This window comes from Pygocentrus nattereri, chromosome 22 (genome assembly GCF_015220715.1).
Source record: "Pygocentrus nattereri isolate fPygNat1 chromosome 22, fPygNat1.pri, whole genome shotgun sequence".
Lineage (NCBI taxonomy): Eukaryota > Metazoa > Chordata > Actinopteri > Characiformes > Serrasalmidae > Pygocentrus > Pygocentrus nattereri.
The window spans coordinates 13,798,583-13,816,824 of NC_051232.1; the positions used below are offsets into that span (position 1 = coordinate 13,798,583).

The 18,242-nt window shown below is 38.2% G+C and overlaps 1 protein-coding gene and 1 non-coding gene across 2 annotated transcripts; both read right to left on the bottom strand.

Moving 5' to 3' along the window:
* Positions 1-2,056: 2,056 nt before the first annotated feature.
* mnd1 (meiotic nuclear divisions 1 homolog (S. cerevisiae)) lies at positions 2,057-17,868 on the bottom strand. Its single transcript, XM_017713524.2, has 8 exons — positions 17,809-17,868; positions 16,533-16,598; positions 16,211-16,268; positions 15,084-15,232; positions 14,628-14,702; positions 14,180-14,294; positions 3,928-3,972; positions 2,057-2,869 (listed from the first exon to the last, which is right to left on the bottom strand). Exons 1-8 carry the CDS (start codon positions 17,809-17,811, stop codon positions 2,763-2,765), a joined length of 618 nt encoding a protein of 205 aa, XP_017569013.1. The 5' UTR covers positions 17,812-17,868; the 3' UTR covers positions 2,057-2,762.
* On the bottom strand, positions 17,227-17,299 carry trnav-aac. Its single transcript has one exon. It is a non-coding gene; the product is annotated as a tRNA-Val (tRNA).
* Positions 17,869-18,242: the final 374 nt, after the last annotated feature.

Genomic DNA, 18,242 nt, shown 5'->3' on the forward strand with positions numbered 1-18,242 from the left:
TCAGCATTTTGAGAAAATAAGTATTGATTTTGAGATACTAAGTCGATATTTTGAGAACATTAGTTATTATTTTCATATGCCACATCAATATTTTGAGGAAATAAGTCAGTGTTTTGAAAAACTAAGTCAATATTCTGAGACAATACTGCGACAAACAGAAGAGCAAAATGGCCTTCCACAAAAAAATATTTTTCTGACTATTAAACCATTTTCCCAAATCCAGCCATGAAGATCCACCTGCACTGCAGTTTGGTGTTTTCTCTGCGCCTCAGTGACAGGTAATTACAGCTCAGCTAATTCTGAAGCCCTTCCAGAGTTGAATATGGCATAATAAGAGCAGCATGACTAAAAACAGTGCAGAACAGTGCAGTACAGTATTGCACTGCAACCTCTGTCTGCTGCAGCATCTTTAAGTGAGTTTCAGTCAATAGGTTTTCCCTTGAACTGTACACTCCAGAGGCAGCAGATTAGGTTAAAAGTTGCTAAACTACCCCTATAAGCCTAAAATGAGGCTTGTTCAATAGGAATCCCCCAAAGCTCATCTCTAAAGAGGTTTGTTATGTGGCTAACTGAGAACATTTTAAAATACCTCACAGGACTGGAAATGGGGAAAGTATCTCTTCAGCATTGCTTTGCCTTTGATGTGACCATTCGCTCAGTATCCCTGCAGCCCCAGCTATGTGCCCCACTTCTGTCAGCAAGTGGTCAGGCTTGGTTTACCCATCAACAGGTGTCCGAAAAGTTGACCTGGCCAAGGGGTGGGCATATCGGAAAGCTCTGCAGCCAGGACCTCACATGGCACCTTCTCCACTTACATACAAGAAGCGTTTTCACTGCCGCAGCCGAGAGCGTGCCCTTTCACCCTCATCTCGCGCTCATTTTAAAGATTCCCTTAAAGATTCTCCTAAACTCCACCTGTTCTTTAAAATGTCTGCATAGTGAAATGACTGAGATGTAAACAAAGTCTTTCAGAGCGGTTTGGTATGAAATGCTCCATTCTAGAAAAACCTACAGAGTTAGAACTGTTACCTACCAAGCCACCCCGTAAAACCTCCCTCCCAAAAGGTTATTGCATAAAATGGTTATGAATATACTGCCTGATACCTGACACCATTGTTTAGACAATAGCTTTAAAGTAAGACTTTGTCATCAACATTACACACAAAAACTCAGAAGACACATGTAAGTTTATTGGTGGTTTTGGATAATAAATAAAATGACTATATTTGTGATGTAGACATCATGATGATTAGCTGCCTCATTAAAAAAAAATGTCTAGATCACCACCACTGTAAAAAAACCCGGGTCTCTACAATGAACTGTTTCACATCAAGCCACTCTGAATGGCTTTATTTTTACCTCAGCCACTGAATTTTTATGAAATTCCCTTCTAAAGCAATGGTTTAGTAAATATAATAGCTCAAACGAAGTGGATCAGCCAAGGCATGTTTCTTTAGTTTTAACACTGGAGTCACAAGGCTAAAGTAGATAGATAATACAAGTTTAAATTGCAAGCGGATACAATTTGCGTGGTGTTAACTGTATGATAATCGTCTTCGGTTGACTCAAACCATGTTGAGCGCTTTAAAAGCTTTTTGTTTGTCCAGAGGTCTGCTTTGAGGCCTGTTTGTGTTGGGTTTTCCCCCCAAAATAGTCAGAATTTTTTAACACAACTATTTTTCAAACTTTATTTCTTACATTTAAACAGACTGGTTTTTGTTAATGTGTCTTTAAGACTGCAATATATGAATATGTAAATAAACTATGTTCTGATTAACTGCTTCATTTAAAACAGTCTGGGCCTTTACATTTAGTTGCAGTGGCAAGGCTAAAGTGCTAAGGGTTGAATAGACAAGATATATTTTAATGCCTTGGTTTTTGTGACATCACAAAAACAATGAATTCAAAATGAGCTTAGTTTTCATATATGGACTGAATGGAATGGGCACATTTTGAAACTTTAACAATGTTTACATACTACATCAAACTCTTTTTAATTAAAAAAAAAAAAAAAACAACAAAGAAAATCCAGTTTCCTGGAGTATGAGCCCATAAACCTCTAATTGACTTGCTTATGTGGTGTATGACATACTGTTATCATGGTTTAAAGATGGCTACAAGCTATGCTAAAATACTTTAGTCCATGTTTATAGATGTATGCATGTTATAGTGTCAGAGTTGACATAATCATGTATTGGCTCATCAACTAAGGGGTTGTTTGGTTTTAACCCTCCTAGGTCTCTCATGGCCTTGAGGTTTTAAAGTGCCTCTTCTTACATTCTGTTTATTTCTGACTCACAGTTCACTGAAACGAGAAGAGAAATTGTGTTGAGAGTGCAGATTCTAAGCTTTCAATCCACATCACGTGTGTCTTTGTAAGTAGAAGAGAAGTTATTTTATTGTGATTTGAATTCGATTAAAAGTTTTGTCTATTTTATCCATATACAGTGTCAGAACTGAGCAAATCTGTTTGATGCAGTTTGGTGGGGTATAACCTTCCAGCAAGACACCAAATATGAGTTGGCTGATCAACCACATTTGAGGTAATGGGGAAAACGGCCTAAATTTGATTTGCGGCCAAACTCTCTCTTTAGTGGTTGTGTTTTAATCTGTGGAGTCACAAACAAACCAAACAAAAGCCAACCTCAATGAAATTTGACGTAATGTCTGCTGTAAATAATAAATCTGTAAAGCAGCAGTCTGCTAAATCAAAGAGAAATCATTTTCTAGGGGATGTAGTGTCCGTTTGCGTGAACAATTAGTCAATCCATGTAGTCAAAGTCCTCTGGAATTCCAAAGGCTTTATCCAGCTGATTGTCATCAAAGGCAAACTTTCTCTTGGCCCAGGATTTGATGGCAAACACATTATCTGCAAAAACAGACACATCTGAGACTCAAACATTTTCTGAAACGTTTTTTTAGCCAGATTTATCACTTCTGAAGAAATATCATCTATGAAGAGTTAGCCAAACTACTGCACAGCTGCTTTACTACTAAACTCAAGTGAAACACAATTTTCCATAATGATTCAATGATTTCAGTCAAACTGTTACTACAAAGCTGGCTATACATAAATAGCAAATAAAACCTGGGAGAAGCCAAACTTCATCCATTACAAACATTAATAACTCAAACTGATGAGACTAACGACAGAGAGGCAGTATGTATAACCTCATGCTAAATACATTTCTTTTCCTTTTACATCATTTTCTCAGACATCCCACAGCTAAATATTTTTTAATTATTCTTAAGCCTTCGGTACCAATGAATAGTAAATACTATTGAATATTCAGTGCCTGCTATAAATTATTCAGTCTCTACTATGAATTATTCCATCAATACTATTGAATATTGAGTAACTACTATGACTTATTTAGTATATACTATAAAAGTTTCAGTATCTGCTACGGACTACTCAGCAACTACTAACACATTCAGTTTAGACTCTGTTATGAGTTCTGTAGTATCTACTATAACATGTTCAGTAGCTACTATGAATTATTAAGCATCTATTATTACCAATATGTATTAAGCATCTACTACAAATTCTCCTGGAAATAAATCAAGTAAGGACATAAGAACTGACTAGTGACAACAAAAATTTTATATTCCTTTTTATATTCCAAATTATTTTTGGTATCATTAATACTACTTTTTTAAATAAAAATTTAATTTCTGATTAAAATAAGTAAATAAATAACAGTATGACAAAAGGTTGATATTTATGAGTACCTTCATAACAGGTAATACTTCATAATTCATCATAACTCATCTTGAATTTCAACTTGAGTATTAGTACTTCAATGCTCATTTTTTTTGTATTTCAGCATGTGGAGTCCTGGATCAGTGGTGCTTGAAGCATTTGATTGTATGTCAAACGGAAAGCATGGAAACGGATTACATTTCTGCAATTAAAGCAGGACTTACCGGTCCATCTGGATACAGCTTCTTTAGCAGTAATGTTCTCCTTACCTACACAAAACACATCAGCACTTATTTTAGCAAAGCATTTCAAACTGTTCGGCAGATTAGATTTCCTGTCCATCACCCCTAGCCTGTTAAACACCATAACTGTCCTGGGAAAACCTTCTCCAAAATGGTCATTTTAAAGTAGGACAATATGTTAACTTTTACTGTAAGTTAATTTAATGAGAATTTAGTCCATGTAGTGTTTTGTTCATTCATCACGAAATGTTCACATGATGTAAGAACAGTTTCAAATAGGGGGAAAGAAACAAACGGAGGTGTTGAGGTTTTGATCTGACAGTGAGGAAATATTCGTATCTTCTAGCTGCAACCTCACGAATTTAAGCACTTTGCATCCTTCTGACTCCCACACAGCCTACATTTGGCTGGCAAGCCTGAATAACCCAAATCTCTGAGGGTGGCTGTACATCATAACAGTAAATCCCCCACAGTTCACAGCGTCTGTAGAAGCTTCTATTCAGACAGTCAGCAGGGACAGGCTCATGCCTGGGCTGTCAAACTGATAGCACCACTCCGGTCATCCATTACAGCTCTGGAGCAAGCCCACGCTGGAAAAACGGCAGATTAATCTGCCATCTCAGTGAAACTCAGCACCTCGCGTGCTGCCACAGGGATCCTGGCACAGGCACCTGAATGGACTGTCCTGAGCGGAGATGTTAACCCTTACCAGTCTACAGATATTACAGCTGTTTACAGCTTTTACTCTTTAAAAAGTAATATTATTACTACACATTAACCCCTACTGTACTCCATTAACAGTCCACAGATATTCCCGTTGTTTAATATGTTTTTCATATATTAAATCTAAATACAGGGTTAACTTTATAAAACCTTAAAACTTTATACAAATATTTTTTTTTCATATCAGTCAGGTCCTAATACAGAGTTATGTAAGTAATTACATTTGATTTACATTTTGTATGAACAGGTTTGAGTCAGCGCTTCACATTTTTCTGTTTACTTTAATGTCAAGGAACATCAAAAATTGGCAATGGTCTTTTTTTATTCTTCTTTCCACAAAAAAGACTATATACACAATAACAACAATCCACAGTTTAATTAACACTTTCCACACAATATCTCCACGTCTTTCAATGAGTTACGAATTACGAAATAATATAAAATTATGTCTTGCTTTTGTTTGCACCTAAGATAACAGCAACTTCTGAGTGTTAACCACCAATTAACAGCTTCTACATAATGCAAGGCATAATGCAATTTGGAAATAAAACTAATAATAGACCATTTTTCTGGTGGGGTATAAGCAATTAAGTCCCAACCTTAAAATAATTTTAAAACATTTAAAAGCATTTAATATTACAAAATGGAACATTTTAAAACCTCATCAAAACCACACACAAAATGAACATTAATAATCTTTGCCTAATATGTTGTTTAGCAAACAACCTGCTATTCAAGAACTGTAGTGCTTATTATAAATTTTACATGATATAATTTGTGGTATTATTTTATCATACTGCATTTTTATAACATTAATAATTTACCATCTCTAAAATCTCTTAATTGTGATTTAGCAGTTTAATAAAGCAGATAATACACCTGCTGACATTAAAACTCTTGATCAAACTGAACTGATCTATTTCAGCCTGTCCTCTTATTTTCATGACTGACTAACACTTGTTTTGTTTGTTTTAGTAACTATGTTAACATGAGTTATACTCCAGTGCATGACTACATAGTTTCTGCTGTGGTGAATGGAGGCGAGTCGGGACAAGCTGCAGCAGATCCATAAAACAAGCCAGAGGCAAGCAGCCGTTGTTTTTGGCAGCCAGTAACATGAAGCAATGGTGTTAATCCATACATAAAAATTGACCTCTTAAGCAGTTTATGGCTATTTCATGCCATATAGAGATACAGCAGGGAAAGACATTTACAGAGACCAAGTAAAAGAAAGAAAATTCACTAAACCCTCATGTTTTGTTTAGGGTCCTGTACACTATAGATCCTAATATTTAGACATTAGACCATTAATAATGACTTTTCTGCATTTTATCAGGGCTACAAATAAACATCTGTAGAGTATACACACATACACACACACACACACATGGACTGGAGCATAAACCCCAAAGTGAATAAATCTAGATGTTATGTCTATCCTGGGTTCCCTCTGAATCACACCGTTGGAGGTTGGTTCAAAGACTCAGACAGCTGCTAGCTGCTAGAAAGAATATTCCAGAACATTGCTCCACAGGGAGATGGGGTAATTAAAACAATGTGCAAGCCAACTCTGGGTTCTGCTGAAAGAGTAGACAAAATAACCATTCTCCAAGGGGAAAGCACAATTAAAAGATTATTCAATGTATTTCAGCACACACAATTAATGCTTGGCTCTGAGATTCATACTGGAGATGATTATTCTTAAATGTCAACTCCACAGCTGCAGGGAGCTCCTTAGAGGGAAGGAACAGCTGCAAGGACAGAAGGAATATGTTGGGTTTTTTTTTAATTAAAAAAAAGAGGAGAAGAGAGGTTACCGTCGTCATCCCATCACACAGACAAATTCAGACTGGTTGCACTAACGATGTGAATTCACCATCGAAAGCAGCAGAGCACGCAAAAACATGCATGTACAAGATCATCACTTGTCATTTTTCAGGAGACATGTATATAAAATAATCTTCTTACATACGGAAAGTTTCCAATGTAAGAGTTACAAAAAAAAAAAAAAAAAAACAATTAAAAGCTAGAAAATTGGACTTAACAACTCTCTACAAAACCAGTTAGGCCATCAAAACTGTCCCCATCAGATAAACAGCAGTAAAGCTTTTACTTTGAGAGAGAGGAGAAAACCAAACTCCGCTCTTGATTCAGATCTGAAAAAAATCCACAGGAGTTTCTGTCTGTGAGAAGAAAACTCAGCACTATGAATCTGAAAGGATGTGTATCTGCCAAGAAGCTCTTACTGAGAAAAGAAAACAGACAAATCAAACAAAGCAGCTGCTGGCTCAGCAACATTGTTCTCAGAACAATGGACTGATCACCATAGAGTCCAGACCTTAAAATCACTACAAGTATTTAGAATTATTTGGATCGCCAAAAGCAGAAAATGCCAAACTTGTAAGATTGAATTTTTATGTAGCACAGATGGAACGCTGGCAGGAGAGAGTGCAGATTCAAATAATAGTTCATAGATAAATCATATACAGAAAAAGTTGTTAGTCACAGCTATACTGTAAACACCTAAAGATACTTTAAGGCACTGGCAGAAACAGGAGTGGGTGCTGATACATAAATACATACATACTGAGATTATAACAGTTCTAGAATAAAGAAAATAAATACACTGCTCAAAAAAATAAAGGGAACACTTTAACAACACAATATAACTCCCAGTAAATCAAACTTCTGTGAAGTCAAACTGTCCACTTAGGAAGCAACACTGATTGACAATCAATTTCACAGCTGTTGTGCAAATGGAATAGACAACAGGTGGAAATTATTGGCGATTAGCAAGACACACTCAATAAAGGAGTGGTTCTGCAGGTGGGGACCACAGACCACTTCTCAGTACCTTTCTGCTTTCTGGCTGATGTTTTGGTCACTTTTGAATGTTGGTGGTGCTTTCACACTCGTGGTAGCATGAGACAGACTCTACAACCCACACAAGTGACTCAGGTAGTGCAGCTCATCCAGGATGGCACATCAATGCGAGCTGTGGCAAGAAGGTTTGCTGTGTCTGTCAGCGTAGTGCCCAGAGCCTGGAGGCGCTACCAGGAGATAGGCCAGTACACCAGGAGACGTGGAGGAGGCCGTAGGAGGGCAACAACCCAGCAGCAGGACCGCTACCTCCGCCTTTGTGCAAGGAGGAACAGGAGGAGCACTGCCAGAGCCCTGCAAAATGACCTCCAGCAGGCCACAAATGTGCATGTGTCTGCACAAACGGTTAGAAACCGACTCCATGAGGATGGTATGAGGGCTCGTCGTCCACAGATGGGGGTTGTGCTCACAGCCAAACACCGTGCAGGACGCTTGGCATTTGCCAAAGAACACCAGGATTGGCAAATTCGCCACTGGCGCTCTGTGCTCTTCACAGATGAAAGCAAGTTCACACTGAGCACATGTGACAGACGTGACCGAGTCTGGAGACGCCGTGGAGAGCGATCTGCTGCCTGCAACATCCTTCAGCATGACCGGTTTGGCAGTGGGTCACTAATGGTGTGGGGTGGCATTTCTTTGGAGGGCCGCACAGCCCTCCATGTGCTCGCCAGAGGTAGCCTGACTGCCATTAGGTACCGAGATGAGATCCTCAGACCCCTTGTGAGACCATATGCTGGTGCGGTTGGCCCTGGGTTCCTCCTAATGCAGGACAATGCTAGACCTCATGTGGCTGGAGTGTGTCAGCAGTTCCTGCAAGATGAAGGCATTGAAGCTATGGACTGGCCCGCCCGTTCCCCAGACCTGAATCTGATTGAGCACATCTGGGACATCATATCTCGCTCCATCCACCAACGTCACATTGCACCACAGACTGTCCAGGAGTTGGCGGATGCTTTAGTCCAGGTTTGGGAGGAGATCCCTCAGGAGACCATCCGCCACCTCATCAGGAGCATGCCCAGGTGTTGTAGGGAGGTCATACAGGCACGTGGAGGCCACACACACAATAGTGAGCCTCATTTTGACTTGTTTAAAGAACATTACATCAAAGTTGGATCAGCCTGTATCCAAATCCAGGCCTCCATTGGTTAATAAATTTGATTTCCATTGATGATTTTTGTGTGATTTTGTTGTCAGCACATTCAACTTTGTACAGAACAAAGTATTCAATGAGAATATTTCATTCATTCACATCTAGGATGTGTTATTTGAGTGTTCCCTTTATTTTTTGAGCAGTGTATAAATCAATTAATTTCTTTTTATTAACCAAATAGATATTTTTTCTAGGTTTAGAGAAAAATATAGACAATTCATAAATAGTGAAGGCCAGTCGAGTTGGATTACAAAACAATAAGTGTGTGTGTGGGCTGGCCTGGAGAAAAGAACATCCAGAGCCACAAGCTGGAGAAAAACAGCATCTTCCACAATAGACTTACAGCACCAAAGAGAATCAAATCAGCACTCAACATGGAGAGAAACAACTGCAGCTAAATTTAACACCTCAAACACATACAGTGTCAGACAAATCTGAAGCAGAGAGCTAAATAGATAACACTGTTACCCACGTACAGGGGCTGATATGAATGTTAATATGAATGAACATCTAAGTGGATTCTAAATAAAATAATATAAAAACTTTAGAACAGAATAAATCAATATCTACATGTAATAAAATTAATATTTTATGTTATAAAATGAACCTTAAGTGTAATAAACCAATATGAACTTCATTTACTAATCCAATGTGTTAGCAATTGGGACCTTAAGGTAGCTGAATTCACTCACTCACTGTCTGGACACATCAGGACTTTGTCACATTTTATTCCAGAAGACCTGAAGCACTGACAACTCAATGTTTCAATTCCTGTAACGGAAAGTGCTTTGAAAAAGTCTACTGGTTTTATTGTTCTGCTCTTGAGGATCATAAGGGCGTCATGAGGGTAGAAATGTGAAGAGAGTCTTGACAAAAGACATGTGATAAGCGTTTGTGATGTTTTAGCCCTTGAGGAAAGCAGAGATTATCATAAAGATACATTACAGTCAAGATGTCTTCCCATTACACCATCCTGAGGGAAACCTCCCAGCTCCACTGGTGGAAATGGGAGCTTTTTAACTTTAAAGGGGAAGTACACCATGACCTACAAAGTCATTCACTGGTTTGATGTCAAGTGGTTTATTGTAAAGATACAGAGGCCTCACAATGTATCTCTCTACCATGAATTGTATTAGAATTAAATAATGTCTTAAGCCAAAAGCTATTCAAAGCAAAAACAATGTCTCAGGCATCAGGCAGCGTGTTCATAACCATTTCATGCAATAACTTTCTGTGAGGGAGCTTTTGGAGTTGGACATATGGTTCCTATTATCACCACTGAACATTTCTTCTCTTTTTTTTTGGGTGCACCTTAATGCATCTGAATTTATTAACAAGAAGTGATGTCCACAAAAGTTTGGACTTTGATTAGCCAAACCAGGTATTGCATGAAGAAGAACACTGGACTCTCACAAAGAGAAATTTGTAAAAGGCTAAATGAACACATTGACAATCATAATATGAGTACTTACTGTATTAAAATTATTTGTATTTGGTAATATTAGTATTTTTTCACTGTGAACATTTCTGACTCAGTACGTTTCTCTACAACTTACTGACCATTTAATCATGCAAAATTTGAAAATTTACTAGAATTCCCTTGTAAAAACTGCTTTTACTTCTCGTGAAAGCTGCTATTTTATTATCATTATATCAGTTTTTGGCATAATTTGAAAGTGTCTTGTTTTTATATTACATGTGAATTTCATGATGAATGGACTGAAAGAAACGGCCCAAAACCTGGTTCTGCAGACTTACATAAAAAATTAAGTATGTTTTTCCTTCTCCTGTAGAGTCATCGTTTTGGAGATAATAGATTTTGCTCTGACCGCAGCGATACACACACACACACACACACACACACACACACACACACACACACACACACACACACACTCTAGGAGAACTTCATTCTGAATGCTAATTTTATTAGAACTTCATTCTGAATGAAAGCCTTCATTTTATATATTGATTCCAAACTTCTGAATAGTAGTATACAGGGCCACACCCACAGTTCATTCCATACTGGGTGATTTAATTTTTTTATGAGTTGAATGAAAGCACTGCAGAAAAATTACTCATGTTGACTCAACCAGGGTGGGACCAAAACACCTGATCTGACATCATCGGTGTGTATACTTTGGGCTTCTTCGCACTGGTTAAAGGGATTCGGTCAACTGATGAGACATGTCAAGTGAGTTAATGAGGAACGAGACAATTTGAAAGTCTCTGCTCATGACATCAGTGACCAAAATTATCAGCTGACACCACAATATTGTTAAAATATACCAAAAAATGATTGAAACATTATCAGCATCAAACTGATTTACTATTAATAAATGTATAAATCATTAATAATAGTCACAAACGATACTTATGCCAAGAAATGTACAGGACATTTAGTAGCAACTGAAGCAACAGCCACCAGGGCAACTTCTTACCCCAGGTAGGGGGTGTTTCTCGGCCCAATAGTAGGGATCTATGCCCATTTTAAAAGGTCTTTATTGCACTACAAAATAAACTGGAACAGCAGACAGTTTTATTTCCTCTAACTGTGTGCAGGTTTGTAAAGCATCATCCTCTACATGATAAACTAGACGTTAGTAGCCTTACAGTAAATGGATACTGCTCTTCATTACTTGTTACCTTTACACTGATCCATTTAACCAAAACCAAGTACAGAGACCATTCACCAAAAGAAACAGAACATTAAATGTAACTGATACAGTAATAAAATACTTCACTGCTACATCAACACCATTCTGTCTTTCCATTTACTTAATTTAGGCAAAAAGTGTGATGTGATTATTTTATTGACGATTAAATGATATGAACAAGACACATGACAGAGCTCTGACTGCTGCATTAAAAAAGAAAACTTTCCCACCACCACAGATTAAAATTGCTGAGACATCATTTAGCCCCATTTTCATTAGCACAATACAGGTCTGAAATGTTTAATTATGTCGGACGTGTTACAGCAGTGAAAACGCTTAAATAGATTAGAACAAGTACAGACAAAAACCTGCCTCCGTTAAGGATACTGCAACTCTTTTTAGCTCTGCTAATGTAGCTTAGTCCAGATGTAAAGATAACAGTGTGTTAGTGTCAGACACCACATAATCAGGTCTATGTGAGATTAAACAACTCCACATACACATGGTATGATGATTTACGCATGCAGTTAATACCATGCTAATTGATGGGGTGTAAGGTTTCAATATTTGATAGCTATATACGTGAAAACTACAGACACTAAATATGTCTCCGCACTAACAGTTGGTGTAAGGGGGAAATTGTGAATTAGATTTTAGGCTATACTATTACTTTAACTATGCCATGCTGAAGAATCGCAGGACTGGAGTTTGCGAACTCAGGCTTACAACGTTGCTAAGAGCCTACAGCTGTTATATTCATGTATTCTAACTCCTAATGGCTGCTCTTCATGACCAGTCCTTTGAAGAAAACATAAAAACACAACCTAAGACCTTTAGCCCTCAACTTAAACAAACATAAACCAAGCATGAGACTCAAATGCAAGCATGAGAACAAACAAATGCAAGAAAAAGAATTTTCGGCTTGGGCATTAATTCTGATAAATGTAACCCACTAAATTGGCTTTTAAGAGAGATTATCATTGTAATCAGGGATTTGAGAGAGCAAATGCAAAGCTTAAGTCCTATACAAGCTATTGTTGTTTGAATATGGCAATGCAATAAAAGACCTGTTAGGCCAGAGACAGTTGGATGTGCTTACATCAACTTTACAGATGAACTTAGAAAGGTGATGAAATCCCCCTCTAACCGATTTTTGCCTTTTTCTGCTTCTTGTAAGAGTTGATCCGTGTTTGATATTTATATATATATAGTACACCAGGAGACGTGGAGGAGGCCGTAGGAGGGCAACAACCCAGCAGCAGGACTGCTACCTCCGCGTTTGTGCAAGGAGGAACAGGAGGAGCACTGCCAGAGCCCTGCAAAATGACCTCCAGCAGGCCACAAATGTGCATGTGTCTGCACAAACAGTTAGAAACCGACTCCATGAGGATGGTATGAGGGCCCGACATCCACAGATGGGGGTTGTGCTCACAGCCAAACACCATGCAGGATGCTTGGCATTTGCCAAAGAACACCAGGATTGGCAAATTCGCCACTGGCGCCTTGTGCTCTTCACAGATGAAAGCAGGTTCATACTGAGCACGTGACAGACGTGACAGAGTCTGGAGATGCCATGGAGAGCGATCTGCTGCCTGCAACATCCTTCAGCATGATCTGTTTGGCAGTGGGTCAGTAATGGTGTGGGGTGGCATTTCTTTGGAGGGCCGCACAGCCCTCCATGTGCTCGCCAGAGGTAGCCAGACTGCCATTAGGTACGAGATGAGATCCTCAGACCCCTTGTGAGACCATATGCTGGTGCGGTTGGCCCTGGGTTCCTCCTAATGCCCGACAATGCTAGACCTCATGTGGCAGCTGTCCAGGAGTTGGCGGATGCTTTACTCCAGGTTTGGGAGGAGATCCCTCAGGAGACCATCCGCCACCTCATCAGGAGCATGCCCAGGCGTTGTAGGGAGGTCATACAGGCACGTGAAGGCCACACACAATACTGAGCCTCATTTTGACTTGTTTTAAGGACATTACATCAAAGTTGCCTGTCAAAAAGCCTGTAGTGTGTTTTTCCACTTTAATTTTGTGTGTGACTCCAAATCCAGGCCTCCATAAATTTGATTTCCATTGATGACTTCTCTGTGATTTTGTTGTCAGCACATTCAACTTTGTACAGAACAAAGTATTCAACGAGAATATTTCATTCATTCAGATCAAGGATGTGTTATTTGAGTGTTCCCTTTATTTTTTGGAGCAGTGTGTGTGTGTGTGTGTGTGTATGTGTATTTTATATATATATATATATATATATATATATATATATATATATATATGTATATATATATATATATATATATATATATATATATATGTATATATATATATATATATATATATATATATGTATATATATATATATATATATATATATATATATAAATAAAACACACACACACACACACACACACGTACATACATATATACATACATACTTATAGGATGTCAGGAAGTTATGAAGAAAGACTGAATTTGACTAAGTTGTAGCAGCCTGTTCTGACTATACTGTTTTTGTGATGCCACAAAAAAACAACATATTTATAAACATTATAAAACTTGCAGCAGTTTTGCCCTACTAAGTGCCCAGGCAGCCTGGCATCCATGGTAATTAATGGCAGCCAATCAGAACAGAGCTCATTTGCATACATGGGAGTGTCTGATAAATGCCATAAATATAAAAGCAGGAAAAAAAAACTGCACATATGGCATTTAAGCTTAAGTCAAGTATGTCCAAGAGGTAAGGGACAATCTGCACTTAGTCATTCAGCTTACAAACAAATTTCACTCTGTGAACCCCCCGATGTGGGTGTTGCGTACTCACGCATCTCCTGCACCACCTCAGGATCACATTCTTTGTACTTCTCCAGCTCCGTCCGCAGCTTCTCTCTTTGCTCTCTGAGAGACTGGAGCTCTTTCTGAAGAGCAGCTCGCTCTTTCTGCAATTTATTAATTCAAATGCTGAAACAGAGTGTGCTTCAGGGAGGAGTAGCAAGCACGCATTGATGATTACAGATGGCAGGGATTTGTTAAAAGGAAGTGTTGTTCCAGAAAAGCAAAGCAATGCTGATTCAGAAACATGCTTTACTTAAAAAAGTCACATTCACATTGTATCATGGCTAGAATAATAGCTCATTAGGGTGTTAGCTTGGGTCTAACTTATTAGCTTGCAGCTAGTGTATTACATCAGGACTCTATAAAGCACAGTTCTACCATTCTAAGCACATTATATTGATGATTGCTCTGAAAATAGAAAACACTGAAATACTTACTGTATCCTGCCGACCTTCTTTGGCTTTCTCAACTGCTTGCTGAAGGGCCACTCTCCGCTGTTTCCCTTCTGCATGCTAAAGCAAATGTGAGGGGATAAAAACAGAAGTTTGGTTACAATACTTGTTGTATTTATCTTATTTGCATTTAATCTAAACATAAATTTTTATGAGAAAAACACATAATATCTAATCTGTTTCTGAGAAAAACAAAAACGTCTTACAAGTAATTTTCTCAGAGGCCTAAAACTTTTGCAAAGTACTATACTATACATAAACTTATTGCACATGATATCAGATGGGTGCAATCTACATTACCAAATGTACATATAGTGAGGGCTGGCAGATTTAGTAGCATGAATAGTTCAAATAATACTGAGTGACATATTAGTAAGAAATGGTCTTTGTTTGCTTTCAGGCATTGTGGAGTGAGTGGTAGCATTAGCATCTTTGGCTCACCTGTTTCTCCAGGTCCTCCAGTCTGTGTTTGCGGGCATGTAGGGCTTTGCTGGGAAAAGCCCAGTAATAGTTAGAGGTGCCCACTCTCTCAGAATCCACCATGTTATCATCAACCAGACTCTGCAGCACCTCCTTCACTGACATGGGGGCTAAAGAGAGGAGGAAAGGACAAGCACTGGTTACTGATATCAATAAGGTGTAATTTTATGTAGTTGTTGAAAACCGCAAAGAAAAACCAATGTGGGACACTATGATCTAAATGTTTAAACTCAAATCTGTTTTAATTTATCAGTGAGGCAGAATTATACAAATAGCAATATAAGTCTTACAAAGCAGTCAAAAACTTTTAAGTATATCCAAACAAAGCAAAATTATTTTATCATGGCGATTATCATTTTTGGTAGACTTTATATGTAGCATGCATTATGGTGCATTTTCTATTGTTAAAACTACGCTGTGTGGACACCACCACTTTCAGCAGAACTAACACCACATATTACTGATATATGGTTTGTTGACAGTGAGGCGTGAAGACTACATGGCCTACACAGTCCCAACATAAAGCATTCATTCACATATATGTGGTACAGTATTTCAAAGTTATGTTAGTAAAACTGCTATATGGAGCAAAACAGTGCCTCATTAAAAGCCACATTAAGATATGACAACAACCTGTGAAAGCCTGGTTACCAAAGAGGGCTGAGCGCCCCCTGCTGGTATTTACTGATATCTGTAAGTCATTCAGGAATCAATGCTGTGCTCCATTTATGTTTATAAGAGAAAATTTACATACAAACATATGCACAATGTCTATGTCTAGAGATGTTTGATGATCATCTTCTTCTACAGGTTGTAACTGTGCTGGTATTTCATTTGAACTGTCGTGTTTAACATGTTTAATCTTCCGCTGTAAAATACTTTTAATTATTATTATTATTATTATTATTGAGGGGTTGTAGTAATAGCATTATTGTTCTTGTTAAAAGCCTAAACACAGCCACTTTGGCAGTGTTCCTGGCAAAAACATAGTAGTAGTACTGTTTCGCCAGTATATTAAATCTGGGTATTATTCAGGATTTATTTCAGGTTTGATTTATGCTCATGAATTTTTAGGTGTTACTACTTACTGATTCCTTTGGATTTGGGGGCAATTTTTTCAATGTCCTTCAGCTGAAACACATCTTTCTGGAAGAAACAGGAATACAGCTTTACCCAGTCAGCCTGGCTAAACTTCTCACAGTGAGTCGATTAGTTTTCTCATTTTTGTGTTACAGATCAAAACCACAGGTGGCACAACCAAAGATCTAATCTCATCTAATAATGTGTTCAACATATCATCAAAAAGCATTCATGGAAATAACGATATTCTTAGTGCTACAGTTTAAATACCAGTTCCACAGTAAATTTAAAGTACCATTTATGTTAAGCATGAAATTAAAATGTACTTACAGTTTCAAAAAATATCTCCATCATTCGACTTCTTTTCTCTTCCAAACTTAGTCCTTTCTTTTTCGACTGTTGGGGAAAAACAGCAAATAAAAAAGTCTCATGATGACACTTTGAAGCATGCTCCTCTACTAAAAAACACTATAGCAATAATCTATAATAACAGCAATAATGTGTAATCTCCTGTCCCTCAGTTCCATTGTAGAGGATGGATTAAGTTGTTCCACTGTAGACTAAACATTTGCTGCATGTTCTGTACTTCTGCTCCAGTTTATTTATTCATTCATTTAGAAGCAGTACTTCCTAAGGGTGTAAGGACTTCAATACAGTATTCAAAAAGCACAAACTGCACGTTACAGATTGTAAGCAAATGCTATACTCTCAAGCCACCCATGCTCATTTATTCAACATTTCATTTTAATACTCTTGTTTATTGTTCACTGTTTTTCTGATTCATCGATTCATTAAACACCCTGAATTACTTTCATGTTTTCCATGTAACTGAAGTTATCATTTTCTGATCAAAGGTAAGTGGGCGGGGAGCGGGTGGGGCTTGTGCTCTAGACACACCCACCCACAAATGAGTGGGAATTTTCTCTTCATGACCTTATAAACTTAGCTATTTTATGTTTAGATAGCCACAAGCCACATTTAAGACAAAACTAATAAGTCAACATCACATTTAAGTTAAAAGTCCTGTTCCCGCCCGGTTTCGAACCGAGGACCTTTCGCGTGTTAGGCGAACGTGATAACCACTACACTACGGGAACTGCGGTAGCAACAACGTCGGGTCACTGCCGTTTTCAACTGCCACTTACATGAACGTAAGACACATTTCCACTGTTATTATAGTCGTTTTGAATCTTTTCAGAAGCAAGAGTCACCGTGAACATCGCAGGTCTTTAACCGGCTAACCTGTCCGTTTAGCAAACAAGCGAGAGAGCCGAGACAAACACTGTGAAAACAACTATACACGCTATTTTACACAAACCTGAGGTTAAAAACACCAGTTTAATAAAGTCAGTCTTTAGTTTCGCACATTAGCGCGGAGCGTTAGGTCATCTATCAGCAAATGTAAAATAACTTGAGCTCGCTGTCTCTACGGCTAAAAGCAGCTCACAGCGCTCAGTGTTCAACCTCAGCTACATTCACAGCTAAAGCTAAACGCCTTTTAAAGTCATTTACTCCGGGTACCCCCTCTTCACCACGGAGACATGCTTTTATCACAGCAAGGCGGTATATGCTTACTGTAACCCAGTGAGCTGGAAAAAGGCCCTACCATTCTCAAACCAACTTTAGCTCCTGTCAGTGAACTGAACTGAAGCTCCTGTCCTCTGGTAGACTGAGTAAACGCCACCGCCGCCGCTCTGTTTCCCGCCACCTCAGCCGGCATGACACCAAAGCGCATGCGCTGGAACATGTTTTTTCCCCACATTTATTTTTTCTCTTTATTAATATTAGTCTGGGGGTTAATCAACAGATTTTGTTGTTTAAAATACTGTTTTTCCATGTTGAACTCATCTTTCTTTATTTAAAAGTTATTAGCTTTAACAAATGTCTAACTTAAAACACACTAACAAGCATCCCACAGAGCTTGTTCTCACTGGTTTGGAGTGATGTACATTTTATATAGTTATATCTTGGGATAACATCTACAATACTTATTTGAATGTGCTTGATTAAATGTAATAGCCATGCTTTTATTTCCATTTT